At 40.9% G+C, this 14,620-nt stretch overlaps 1 protein-coding gene and 1 long non-coding RNA gene across 3 annotated transcripts in view; one reads left to right on the forward strand and one right to left on the reverse strand.

Annotated features, from left to right (window-relative positions):
- JAZF1 (JAZF zinc finger 1) overlaps positions 1–14,620 on the forward strand; it is a 268,598-nt gene that overhangs the window by 247,246 nt on the left and 6,732 nt on the right. The window contains exon 4 of the mRNA XM_025207420.1: positions 7,462–7,631. Within this exon, the coding sequence (XP_025063205.1) occupies positions 7,462–7,631 (170 nt within the window). The remainder of the gene's footprint in view (positions 1–7,461; positions 7,632–14,620) is intronic.
- LOC112550748 lies at positions 5,964–12,842 on the reverse strand. 2 transcript variants are annotated; one of them, XR_003094719.1, is made up of 5 exons: positions 9,800–12,842; positions 9,483–9,684; positions 7,429–7,608; positions 6,719–6,934; positions 5,964–6,530 (listed from the first exon to the last, which is right to left on the reverse strand). It is a non-coding gene; the product is annotated as an uncharacterized LOC112550748 (long non-coding RNA). The 2 variants fall into 2 exon arrangements; XR_003094718.1 differs by having other exon boundaries at positions 9,483–12,842.

The following is a 14,620-nucleotide window of genomic DNA, read 5'->3' on the forward strand; positions in this document are numbered from 1 at the left end:
CCCCCCCCCCGACTGAGATGCAGAACTGCTGCTCTGGGAGTGGCGCAGTGCCACATGCATCCTGCTGCTGGGCTGATCTGTGCCCCCTACCACTGGCACTGGTGTGGGTGAGTGGGACAATCCCCCTCTGCGCCCCCTGCCACCAGGTGAGTGGGGCCTCAGCCAGGCCAGGTGGTTCATCCAGGTGCGCAGGAAGACTCCCGCTGCTGCACGCACCCCAGCAGAGGCACATGCCCCCCACAATCTGAGGGTGGGACAGAGGTGGCTGCTGCTGTGCACTGGGCTTTGTGCCCTGAGCCCTGCTGCAGCTGCCCCGGGAGCGGCATGATGCCACGTGCATCCTGCCGCTGTATCCTGTATGCAAGTCTGTAACTGCAAGTTGATATAATTTTGAAAACTCTTTAGTAACTTGAATGAGTGATTTGCTTTCCTCAGTTCTCTTACCAGAAAACAGGGATCCACCTGACAAGCAGTAATTCCAACGACCCTTACGTGTAGTCTCAGCAAAGGCTCCAATGATTCAGTGAGCACAATGAGTGAACTAATCTCTAATCCCTATAGGATGAGACTGAGACATAGTGATGGGGGGGTGGAGCTTGCACTGTGCATGCTATGTCTGTTCTCTAGAGAAAGGATTCAGCCTTCTTAGCCATCAAGTTTGTTATGTGAGTGTTTAATAATATATACAGACAAATCCTCCCTGCACTCAAAAGGAGGAAAACTGGGGGTGTTTATATGTCATAAAACAACACTTGGAAACGGTCTTATAAAGTATGCTTTATTTTTTTATATCTTGGTTTATGTAGTCCACCTACAGCATGCCTCATGGGACATGCTTAGTGAAAATACTTAAAGCAAACAAAAATGCATTTAAGTTGACATATTAACATGCTGAAAGACACCTCACACTCCATTCCCCATCTGAAATGTGCTGTGATGCAAATGGATGGTCCCTTTAAACCCCCTGAAGCTCTGCAAAATATGACTACATACTAATGGTATCTCCTCCTGATTATACAGCTCTCTACTTTTGTAATCACTGTAGGAGCCATAATTCTCTCACACCTGCTGACAAATGTAGGCTAAAAGAAAGAAAGTGCTCTCATGTTCCACTGGTGGCACAAATTATCCCAAGTATGAGCCAGGTTTGTTAGCCTGGACCCTTATTCAGAGGCCTACCTGGGCTCTGCTCTATCAGAATCTGCAGGACAGGATTAGAGACAAAGGTAGCTTTGTACTCCTCAGTTGAGCTGATGGGGGCATGGGAAGAAGGCAGGAGCCGGTTTATAGCTGGGATTGCCAGAGCACAAGTGATAAGGCCATGGCGCTCTCCTGCCCTGCTGTCTTCTATACTGGTCTATGCCAAGAAAAGGCAGTCTAGAGCTAGCATCACTGGTTCTCTTCTGCCAGAGTCCTATGGCAGAAAAGCTATCACCCTAAACTCAGAGAATATTTAACACCCCAGTGCCTCCAACATTGATTGCCTGTACTATACACAGGAGGGAGAGTATTTGTACTTTGAATGAATTGAAATGCCCTTCAGTGTATTCTTAAGTAAGTAATCAATATTGCGTATGGAACTGTGTTCTCCTTGCTGCTGGGTTTGTTTTTGCGGGGGGTGGGGAAGTGGGGGGATGGGGTATAGTGAGAGAGAGGAAGGATACATAAAAACTTCAACAAATCAATAAACATATATCATATTATTGTTAGACCAAAACTCACATTCCATTAAAAATAGTTCACTACATTCTATTTCAAAGAAGCTGTCACAGAATTTGGAAAAATGAGCTGCTTAAAATAAGAAGCATTCTCGTAAAACATTTTTATGAAGCACAAACTGCAAGTCCCACACATGACAGTGTGTGAAACTGAGCTTTTATGAGAGACCATTGAACTGGCATGAACTATCAGTGACACAAATGATGTTATTCTGAACTGGAGGTTATCATTCTTAAACTACAGTATGTACTGTATATAGAGAGGAGAATTTTTGGGGTGGCAGTATTAATGCTCTTAATTATAGCAACACATTGTTTCTCTCTTGTTAGTACCACCTTTTAGGTTCATGATTTCTCTTCCCAGACACAATACAGTAGTCTAGGTATAAATGGGAACCAGTACTAGTTGGGTAACTACAAATGATGTGCACCTGCTGGAAACTTCTTACTAAGCTTTCATGCAAACAGTTAAGAAAAGAGACTTTGTGAATCACTTTCTCACGTGGTCCTACAGACACACATACATGCACATGCCCATACACACGTACATGCATTTACACGCAAAAGGGAGGCCAGTTTTACTAGGGCATAAAGTGCCAATTATTATTTTCACTAAAAGGTCCTAATTACTACCAAATAAACTTCACAAAAGTAAATTAAGTTCCCTCAGATTTACAGCAGTGGAACTGAAAAGCTGAATCTGGCCTGTTGAATCCATGCTGATTTAGTGTCTGTAAAACAATCAATATCTCCCTTGCAAGCAGTGCAAGCTATTGATTATATCCATTGGAGAATAAAGAATTCAAGCAGTTGTTTGGAGCCCAACCCCACTTCCACTGAAGTTAATAGCAAAACTCCTCTTGGATTTAAAAAGAGCAAGAATGGGCCATTAGGATATCGTTGCTTTCTTTTTTTATCAGACTATGTGCAAGCACTAACCACAGCTCTCTTCTTCTCAACCATGTGTTTGATTTCAGCAAACAAACTTTTAGGATGCAGGCTGCTTTTACCTAGTTTTATCCAGATATACTATGAGTCAGAAATGTAAATAATTGGTTAGGATTCTTCACTCAAATGATTCTGCTTCAGGCAGGGGGTTGGACTAGATGACCTCAGGAGGTCCCTTCCACTCCTACTTCTCCATGAGTCTATGACCCAGTATACTGTTTCTGGTTACAAGAGTAGGTGTTTTTCTATTAGTTGAAATTGTACTGGGACATAAACTGCCAATAATTATTAGTTTCACTAAAAAGATGTCTACTGTCACTGAAAAATGGATTGATGAGTGGACCACATATTTATTGCAAAGAGTGACCATTTGTCTGTGTTGTATTCATTCACACATGTGACTACGCTGAGGCAATTTGGAGCTGTCTTTGCCCTTGGGCCACATCTTACTTGGGGTGGCTCCCCAAGGAGGGTTAGGGGTCTCCCCTCTTTTCCTGAGTCAGTGGAATGGAGCCCCGAGACGTCACAACAGAGGAAGGAGAAAGCCCAGAAAAATGAGTAATGTTTTATGTACTTTTTGACTTACAAGTACTCTCTGATTGGCAGCATGGTAGCAGAGTATTGTGGGCAGCACAGGAGAGGTGTTTTGGGTGGGAAACTGGAATGAAGAGAAGGGAAAATACTTTTGTAACCTGGGACTGGGAGAATGTTGCAAGGCAAAAGGCATGTCCTAGGAGACCATATAGGGTCAGTTAGAAGAGAAGCAGGCTGTTACCTATTATCAATCGTTATAATTGTACACTGCCTTCATTGGCAGGTCTGGGAGAGAGAAACAATCAACAAAGTTGCCAGTGCTAACTAACTGCGCAGTAGCTGAATAATGTGCAATAGCACATCCCAACACCAACAGTGCTAATACACTAGTGCACGTTATTATTAGGTTACTGTGCAGTAGTCTCACTAAAAAGGCATGCACAAGTGCTTCTGCACAGTAACTCCGGTTATTGCGCATTTATTTAGTATTTGATCATACAAATACTAAATAAATACATAGTAACCATTGCGCAGTAGCGTCTCTTGTAGATGCTCCCAGTGTAAACTATGTTAGAGCTCACCATAGCTGCATCTCAAAAATAAAGCATGAAGATTAAACTTGATGCAGTTTAAAGGAGGGGGCCAGCAACGGACTGGGGAGGGGCACAGTATGGCCAGAGTGATAGGTAAGGAAGATCATTTTCTTGCTACTTATGGTATTAACACTAAGTTACATAAAAAGACAGTATTGTCACTTTGCTCACATATAGATCTCTCAGTCAGTGTTTCCCCACCCTTCTTCGTATATTTTGGAATTTTGGAAAATGCTTCTGTGGTTTTTTTCTGTCCAGACTTTTGAAATCTATTCCTGGCATTTTCCTTTGAGTACTGGTCTCTGGAGCAGTTAATCAGCTTTCCCATTTAAGCAGCATAAGAAATGGTAAGCCCATTAACACACACCTTCCACTAACAGCTTGGCTTGAGTCTTCTGAAGAACAACATGCCCCACCTGAACATTCACTTGCTGTGTGCAAAGCTAAATTATAGCACAGCTAAGTTTCTGTGAGCAATTTTTAAACAGTCCTTTCAAGTCTGAGTCAGAGAAGTATAGCAACCTGTGGTCTGACTCGGGGCAAATAAATACATGCTCGGTTTTCGTGTGTGTGTGTGTGTGTGTGTGTGTGTAATATGCGTATGTTATTGTAAAACACCAACCAAGATCAAACTCAGTATCTTGATCAAAGTGTGCTGCGGTGTGCTTCCCCTTCAGCACACTGCCGGTATGTTGGCAAGCCGCCCAGAAGGAGCAAGCAGCAGCCGGTGGATCAGATTGCAGTTTATACACCTGATGTGGTAACTGAGTGCGATGGAATTCTGGCCGGCGTGGGAAAGACTAACCAAAGCCAGGATCTTAAGACTCAAAGTACTTAATTAAAATACTTCATCTAAGGCCTGTTTGTTATGGCAAAGCCAACCTATATGTTTTAAAAAAGTCTGTTTTTCATACAATCGGCAAGACTGGCAAGGCTCCTCTTGGGCTGCTGCAATTAGATATTGACAAGTGAGGAAATGAAATTTGGAGGGATGAGGAATCAGCTAAAATGCTGACTACATTGATGTAGTTTTTTTAAGGCAACTGAAACACCATAATTATGGAAAGGATAAACTCTAATTGCAGGCAGTATTTCTGAAGCTATAAGTTCTTACATTTCATTTATACCAGAACCCACCTAAATAGATCTTATGGTATTTTTTTAATTAATCATTTAGTGCACCAGGGTTCCATGAGATGAGCATCACAATGGACCAATTTAGAGTAAAATAATATTACCCTTAGAGTATTTCATATTGTTAGAAACATTCTGGAATTTGTATATTATCCAGCAAGTCATATTTGAAATAGTACTTATGACTTACAAAAATCACCATACCATTCATTTATATTTTTAACAACTTGCCACATCTGTTTATGCTTTGTTCTCATTCTCTTTCATTGGTGTACATAACATTCTACATTTCTGCATCAGGCAAATTAATTAAAAGGACATGACCAAGATTTTCTTTTAGGACCTGATCCTGCAAATGTTTGTTCTTTTTTAAATTGGCTGCTACAAGTAGTCCCACTAACTTCAACAGGATTACTTAGCAAAATTTTGCACATGCATAAATTTGCAGGATTGGCAATTTAATATTCCTAGTTCCTGAAGAATTAAAGAATGTCTTGTGGAAAAGGCAGAATTGTAATGATAAAAGACAAAACCTTTTTTACCCTTCTTCTAATAATGGATTCTGTCTTAGGGTATTATAGTGCTGTCCACCGCTGCAGTATATGAGTAAATTTAATATGAAATCAGTAGCAGTACTGAAGTTCCTCACAAACTCTGGCACTTCTTCTGTTTGGGGTTAAAAGATCTGTTTGTAGAACAGGTTTCTTTTACTTTATATTTTACTAGCTTCAGTCTTTTTTGTGAGGGATCATTAAAAGGTTAAAGGTGGAAAAACTGTCAATGTCAAAATCTTTTACATGCTGTCTAATTTTAAAAGCACACAGATTTATTTACTGAATGTTTAGCTGTTTGATTAAAAAAATTGGATGAGTTTAACAAAAATTAAAGGAGCATCTTAAGGATTTTTTCCCATCCAAATATAACCAGTTGTGATTTTAAGTAATCCAAATATTTAAACAAAGCATAACAAACTATTTCGTATTATCTGTTCCTAAAGTTCAAAAATATTTTTAAAATTCAACAATGCATGCTTTGATTTTCAATTATTCTGTGTGGGATAAGAAATTGCAGTCAATAGCGGTGAGTTTTCCAGATGTTTTTGCAGAGTGAGTGAATGTGTATGTATGCGTCTATATGCGTTAATGGTGGGAAACAATCCATCTCCCCTCATCTGCACACCACCCTGTACGAATGAAAACCACAGGAAAGAAACTAGCAGAGCCTGACATCTGTGAGCTAACTTACAATATCTGATTAAAGCTCAGTATCCCTAAGTACTTACAGCTACCAGCTGACACGCATCTTTACTCATGAATAAAGGGTAGATTAAGAGAGAGTGAGAAAAGGAAAAGTGAAAGAAATCAAGCAGGAAAAATTTCCATCTATAGGTGTGTATTTAATTTCACATGAAATAAAAAATGAAGACTCAGACACTGAAACATGAGTTTTCTGTCTGCATTTTCTCCTTAGACTACAGAGCTGTTTACAGACATTGTACACACAGACCGAGTGAAGGAAACAACTGAAAGGAGTGGTATAAAAATTATAAAGTCCGTCTTGAACAATGGGAATTATTCCAGCGCTTGGAGCCCAATCGTCATCTCTGCAAGCAGAAAGGACAAAACTGTAACTGGGCTAGGTAGAGGCAGCAATATAGGAGGGGAAATGCTGTTTCCCCAGCACCACCTCCTGCTGACACCATAGAAGCCCCTACAAACTTCCCCCCTCTCTCTTTCTATTTTTATTTACTGCCTTTATCAGCCAGGGCTTTCCCTTTATTATTGTACTTACTTTTTATAGCTGAAATCCTGCCTTCCCAATTTCTCTTGTTTCGCATTTAACTTCTTCACCAAATTTTATTAATAGTTACTGGAATCTTAACAAAATAAATAAACTCGGCACCAGCTGCTCAAACAGCCGTGGTCGCCTATCTGGAATGTCTGGTGGTCTGGTCTGGTCTGGTCTGGTCTGGTCAGGGCAGCCACACAATGCAATTTATTCCCACACCTGAGGGAATGAATTTCACAACTATAATGGCTACAATATAATTCTTATTAATGTTGTGCTATAATTCCTATTAATTCCAATGGGCTAGTAAATGCATTAGGACTTGTCAACATATTATTTTACACTGTTTATGATCTGTAGAATTACGCTCTTCAGAATTGTATTGCATCAAGGAAAGCTCTTAAAAATCAGCTTTACATCAGAGAAAAATGCAAGTTTTCCAGGTTGACTTTGGAGGGACAGGGGAGGGATCTTTCTCTTTGTGAAGTAGTGAAATTTTGTTTTTAACCAATTCATAGTTAGACCTTTTAGACCCCTGCAGCTAATTGTTTATGAAGACATCACTAGTGTCTTTTTTAGCCACTGAAGGTGCTATATTAATAAAGGACAGCTTTATGGAATTAAAAATACCTGTCTTCTAGCAATGCAGAAAAGAAAGTTGTAAGTCACTGGGAACCATGTAATAAATATGAATTGCTTTGCAGTGACTTTACCTTAGTCTTGCTTTATCTCACCAACCTATTTAGGTAGTGAATATGATGAGGAAGAAGTAGACTATGAAGAATCAGACAGTGACGAATCATGGACTACAGAAAGCGCCATCAGCTCTGAAGCTATCCTTAGTTCAATGTGTATGAATGGAGGGGATGAGAAGCCTTTTGCCTGCCCTGTTCCTGGATGTAAAAAAAGATATAAGGTGAGCGTTGACTTGATTCTTTTTGGTACGTCAGAGGATAGAACCTGTTAGAGCATATTGTATCCTTTGAGATTTTTTCATATTAATTTTTACAACATTTCAGCATTGTTTCATATTAGCTGCAAAACCAATACATATTTTGGTCTTTATCAGTTAAATCGAGAGAGGTTCTAAATACAATTCAAAACTGTTGATTTTATATATCTTAGTACTACGTATTCATAGTAATTATTGTAAAACTTGCAAGATGATACCAAAAGAATCATCTGTAAAATGGAATTGCACATATTCCATATAAAACTTATTTATACCAATGCTAGAATGGATCTCTTCTGTAGAAGAACTATTATAGATTTTTTTAACTAAACTGAAAGCTTGCCAGTGATGTATTTACTACTACAGGTGATATGCAGAAGATCCTATTTAACTTCTGAGAAGATAAAGACCTCCTCTTGCAATGCTAAGCTATTACATCATAGAAACGTCTGTGTATAATACATTCAGGCTCTGGTTCTATAAATTAACGTGCATTTACAAAACTCAATGCAGACCCCCAATGACTTGTCTATCTAGCAGTCTGTCCACAGGAACTGACTGCAAGATTTGCATAGCACATGCTCCAAGAAACTACTTCTTCCTCCTTTTCTTCCCTCTCCTTATATCACAAAGGATATGTATATATATTTGCAGAAGTAAAATCTCTTGAAGCCCTAACCTCTTTTTGCAACATCATTTGGCATATATGGAGATTTCTCTGACATCACACACAAAGGAATATCATTGCACACTAATTATTGCAGCAGCTGATGAATTTTGACATTTTCATTTTAGGCAAAGTCCCTTAGTAATACGACTGATGCTACGAAGTGAAAATGGGATGTGGGCAGGATTCTCTACGTCAGCTGCTTTTCAAACATTTCTTTGAAGAACTGGAGAATCTTTTAAAATCTGACAGGCCGAAAGGATCCCCCGTCTACAGTTCATTTCTTTAAGAACTGTTGAATAAGATCTTTTAAAGGAACAAAAGGCTGAAAGATGAAAGACATGAAGGGAGATCAGAAATCTTCTGAAGCATATAAATCCTGATGATAGCAAAACTAGTGTGCATAAACATGCGTGGTGCCTGAAAATGTGCATCTGATTCCTCAGTTGTTCTGAACTGCCAGAAAAGCCATAGCACAAGTTGAATACTAAGCTATGCAAGGATTAGACACTAGTGGAAGTACTAGCTACAAAACAGAAGTAAAAAACTAGTGTGTGTATTTCCCAGTTAAATGCACAAGTCTAGTTTGTGGAGATTAGTCTGAACTATATAATTTTTGGTTACAGGGAAAGCAAATCATCTAGGGAGGGAAACATATTTTGGCGTATTCAAGTGTGATCAAGCAGACATGTTTGTATTATGCAAGATTAATCTGTTTTTGTTAAGGAAGGATTGAGATAAAGAGGAAGGGTGAGGAATAAAAGCTCAATGTTTAGCTCAGGAAGCAAACAAGCCATAGTGATTGTTAGGAGTCACTTTTCCCAGAGGGCATCCATGCATTGAGGAAAATGTTTATTTAATGGAAAAAGCTAGGAGGAGAACCCTGTAATTTGCTATATCCTGTCTGTTCTCTGTTTGACTGCCAGCCCCTCTGTCTTTTTATTGCCCAAATAAGCAAGCTGTTCCTGTCTGCTTCTGCTATCTTGCTACCTTCATCTCAAATGCATGAAGACTGTCTAAAGGATGTCTTGCACACGATTAATGTTAGAACAGGCAGACAGGGAACAAATTAATGACCCATAGAGAGGCTGACAAATAGAGAAAGCAGCAAATAAGTAGTACCGTATTTTGTGAAAAATAATACTCACTTCTTGTGTAGTTCAGATGCATAAAGGCATTTCTGTCTCACCTCATCTCTCCCCTTAGTCACTTCTGTTTCTTCCTTTCTCCTCTTGGTCTAATGTGTATGTATGTTTTATCTTTGTTTCCTTCCCTGAGTTTTGCCTTCATCTTCCTTCCTCTGTTTAACTCCCACTCAGAAGAATTATTTGTTGAGCCTGCTGCGGTAGCCTGTGGTCAAAGGAGTACGCGCTGGGATTTTTTGGAGGCTCTGGGTAATCACACAGAGGGCTGTAAAACAGTAGTAGCTACAAACAAGAACACTGAATGCACATACAGTACTTACCAGGGCCACATAACAGCTGAAGGGGGTAGGGAAGACAGTGCCTTTCTTTTGCCCAGCATTTATGTGAGCTTTGTTTTATAAAAATACATTATTTGCTGCAGTATTATTATTGCAGTAGTTTTATTTGTTATGCTCAGGACCCAGTCAGGGAAAAGGCTCCCTTTGGCTTGGCATCGTACAGGACTCTGGTGCAGTGTCTGCAATAGGGTAATTAATGTCATTAAGCAATGAAATAGAAGAGGTGCAAAAATAGGCGTAACAAATACTCAGAAGTTGGTAGAGAAGGTGATGGAAGCTCTAGTAAGAAAACATCTTTACACAGGCCAGATAACTATCAAGTCCTTCTGTTCAATCACACTTAAAACATCCCCAATATATATTTCTCTCCCCAAAAGTAATGCCCAATTTTCCCTGTTACCAAAGATTATATAGTTCAGACTAGTTGTTATCAGTTGGCAGTTTCCTAAACTCACCCCAGTAGAAGTGAATCATAAACATGTTGCTGCAAAACATTTTGCAGTTTTTCTTTTTTTTTTAAGATGTAAAATTGTCTACCAATACACTGAAGTATTATTGAAGCCTCTAATTTCTATTCTCTGGCATAACCTTTTTTTTTTTTTTTAGTACAATATCCAAAAGCCTTTCTAAAATAGAAGCCTACATTTATTAACAGGATTTTAAGCCTGTTGTTAGTGTAATTTCTAAAATGGCTAAGATATTTAAAAGAACACTGATTGCTAGATACTCTGGATATAATTTTCTATTTAAAATCCATCTCCATTATTAGTATTATTTTTAGTTATATGTACTAGGGGCCAGAGAACATGCAGCAGAGATTTTTGGTGCGCTATAGATGAAATTTCTGAATTTATATGTATTTGACATTTTTCATTAGATTGTTAGCAGCCATCTAAATTCAGACACTGATGTTCCAGTAACATGGTGGCTACCTCTGGATAAGGAAATTGTAACAATATATTTTATACAGAGGAACCTATATGGAAAATTGTTAAAAAACAAATTAAACATTTCAACTATATTTTATATAGTAATAGATAAATTCTATTGTTCTAAAACTATGCGTCTGTCTCATGTTCTTTGATTCACAGTCTACATAATGACAACATAGAACTGACACTTAAAGTTCCTTATGTGTTGCCTGGTAACACAATCCCTAAAAATCCAGTAACTCAACAGTTAAAGGAACATCCGTGTCCAGGCCAACCTCAATTTTTTACCATTCAAATGTCATAGTAAAGCAGATGCACTGACTTACCAGCACAACATACTCCTTCCACTTCCAACATACAACCTCTCAATGCACACACTGAGTTCTTTTCAACAATCTCTCATTTGTCTCCCTACAAATACCAGAGTTTTACCAGTGTACATATGACATGATGATATCATTCCAGAGTGGGAATTTGCTGCGTATTGTTAGGAACCCATGAATGTACATGTTTTATTTCAACAGAAAGGCCTGCATATTGAGGGTTGGTCTAAATTTTAATCATTGCCTTAAATTAGTTTTGGGGACCTATTCATGACTAAAGTTGCTCAAATACATTTCAAGAGGCAAGAGTTTTTGTAGTTGATATCTTTTATTGGCTTAGGGCCTTGTTACACATGAACTGCTCAAATGTTGATAGGTGTTAGTGCTAGCTCGAGTTTGAAGAAGTCACACTTTCAGGCCAGCAGGGGCCTGGAGGACTAAAGAATAAGCATTCTCCTCTCTGCCTCCCATTTCAGGCTCCCCCTCTCCCCCCGGGGTTCCCACCTTGCCCCTGGGGTTCCCTCTGCTCTCCAGCTCCCATCCTTCCCCAACCTTGTGGCTGCCCATGCCCTCTGTCTCAGGGAAGCAGGCAGGGAAGAGAACAGCAGCTGCGGTGGTTGCAACCAGGTAGGCAGGTTAGCCCTTCCATGCCTGTTTTCCCTGGGACAGACAGCATGGGCAGCCACAAATGGACAGGGGGACAGTGAGTGGGGATCTGGGGAGGGTGGGGTAGAGGCAGTGGGCCCAATCCAGGTCAGTGGCGGTAGATGGGTGAGTGGGGGTGTTTACACTAATGTGTAGCCTAGAGTGGCTACATGTTAGTGTAACATGAGGTCAGTAACACTATCAGAGATGAACCAAGGCTGGAGTGGTGTAACTTTTAAGTTGCCTAGAGTGCTTAAAACTAGTTTCAGGTGATAATGTGTGGACAATCCAGGTGTTAAGACCTCCAGGAGCCACTTAAAATTAACATATAACAAGGCCCTTAGACAAGCTTTTGAATGCACTGCATTCTTTTTCACGTCTGAGGAAAAACCAGGCTCAACAAAGATGAAAAACAGACTGCCAATTTTTCCATGCAGTTAGGCCAAAAAAAGGTATCATCCACAAAAATCCTTGCCTCTGACATATTTCCTGGACCAACATGGCTACAGCAGCACCCCAACACTATTAGATACATTTTCTTATTTCTTATAGTGAAAGTTTCAATTTTATACATTTTTTTTCATAGAGCATAAAAGTTATGTGTATTAATGAACAGCAGTAAGCGGGAAGCAGAAGTGAACATGAGAAGGGAAGTAAAGGGTTATGAGCCTGCAGTAAATGGGCTTAGGACAGGATGGTGACTGTAGTGGCTGCAGGGACTATCAGGGTAGAGAAAGCAGCATGAGTTTGCAGTGGAAGTCAGCACAGTGCAAAGGGTGATGTGGGGCCTTGGGCAAAGAGAATAAGGGTGGTTGGAGCAGCAGGGTGGTTAGGATGTGGCTGTGTGGAATGGGAGGCCTTGAAGGTCACAGAGACCTCATGTAGCATGAGACTGAGGGGAAACAAGGGGCCACAGAGGTGAGATGTGGACTGGCCACGACAGATCGAGATCAAACCCATAGTCTAGCTATGTCCCCTGTGCCAATGGAATCTGTAATTGAATTTGTTTGGGACCATCTGTAATAGGGCTATGCGAAGCTTCAGTCGCTGATTTGATTTGGAGAGATTCAGAAAGATTCGACGATTCAGACATAGACACAGCTTTAAATGTTTTTTCTACATACCTCTAGGTACCAGGTGGCTCATGAATGCTGAGATGCTGGGGTGGATGGAGTGTCCCATGGGAGCATGGGGGCGGGGGGTCCCAGCGCGTTTGGCAGCAGACCTGGAAGTGAACCAGAAGCAGTTCTGGTCCACTTCCAGCTCTGCCGGGGAGTGCGCATGTGGCCTCCCTGCGCTCCCCGCCCCCCGATGCCTCCTGGGTCTCAGGGGGGCACCTGGGTCCCCCCCACAGCAAATCACTGAGCTGGGGGGTGGAGGGGGGGCCCCCCTGCACGCTTGGTGGTAGACCCGGAAGTGGACTGGTCCACTTCTGGGTTCACTGCTGAGCATGCGGGGGCCCCGCTCCCCGCACTCCTGTGGGATGCTCCATCCGCCCCACCATCACAGCGTTCATGAGCCATGCCTGGTACCTTGAGGTATGTAGGAAAAACATTTAAAGCTGTGTCTATGGCCGAATTGCTGATTCTCCAAATCAGCATTGCTTCTTCGGATCCGGTGAATCAAATCAGGGACAGTGATCCAAATCACTGTCCCTGATTCAGGCTGAATCCGAATCCAAATCGAATACAGCCCGTTTTGCACACCCCTAATCTCTAGATAAGAAACCCCTTCCTAGTAAGCAGAGTTCTCTTGCTCTTGAGTAATCCCTACCTATGTTGTAAAAATTACGTACTGCAAAGAGAGTACCTGGTAGGGGGCATGCTTTCTGTAGACCTTGCCTATAAAAGGTGAGGCTCAGTAGCACATCTGCTGGCCAGAACTCCCTGAAGTTGGGAAAGGCAATGACCTTCTCTTGAAACTGATGGCGGCTGCCTGATTAGCTTGAGAAAGATTGAGGCACTTTCAAAGAACATAAAGTGGGGCTTGGCCAACCTGCTAGCCCAGAGCTGATGGGAGGCGATTAAAGAATGGCCCTAGGCCTTCCTGAGGGCAACAAAGAGGGTGTGCCATGGAGTAGTCCAGACAGGGGCATTAACAGACTCTGTTTTCTGAACAAAGGAGTATGGGAAAGGTTAGATGGCAAGAAACACTAAACAGTGACTGGAGGGGAAAGACATGGAAGGAAGAACAAGTCCAGTGCTGTGGATAGAGAGGAGGAATCAGGCCTGTGCCTCCTCGGGCTTACAAGGAAGCCTTAGCATGTTGCTGTAGAAGCAAGCTCAGCCCAGGCTTATATACTTGGAGATATCCTGAATTATCTAGTCTTGTCCCTGTTAAACATGGCATCTCAGCAAATCAGTTTTCTAAAGTAGTAAATCAGTTTTCTGACAAGTAGAAGTAACTTTTAAAAATTTCACTATTTGCATAAGGAGAACATCCTGAAATATCCAAACAATAAAAAGCAAACTCAAATATCTTTATGTTTCTACACAACTATTGAATTACTTTTACCTTGTAGCAATTTTAATGCCTTAGCCTCACCAGTGTTACTGTGTAAAGTGACCCTGCACTCACACAAACCACCAGTGATGTGTAGAATCGCTCATATTTCCTGTTCTGGTCCCAGTTCGATTGTTCTTTCAGCCAATCTAAGATTCCTACATGTCTCTCTACACGGTTGCCTTCTTTCTCAGCTATGTGCGAGAGTATATAATCAGCAACCCAAGTTTCCAGAGCAGTAAAAGTGATATATGGATTTAGCAATGTTTTCCTCCATACCTCAACAAACTTAACCCAGACACACAACAAAGTGTTTACATTAGTGCAATGGAAAAACTGCTGAAGAGCTGACTGTAATTCTAACAACAGTTTTCTTTTAGGCTGAGATGGAGATCAAGTTT

The sequence above is a fragment of the Alligator sinensis genome, unplaced genomic scaffold (assembly GCF_000455745.1).
Source record: "Alligator sinensis unplaced genomic scaffold, ASM45574v1 scaffold29_2, whole genome shotgun sequence".
In the NCBI taxonomy this organism is placed as follows: domain Eukaryota; kingdom Metazoa; phylum Chordata; order Crocodylia; family Alligatoridae; genus Alligator; species Alligator sinensis.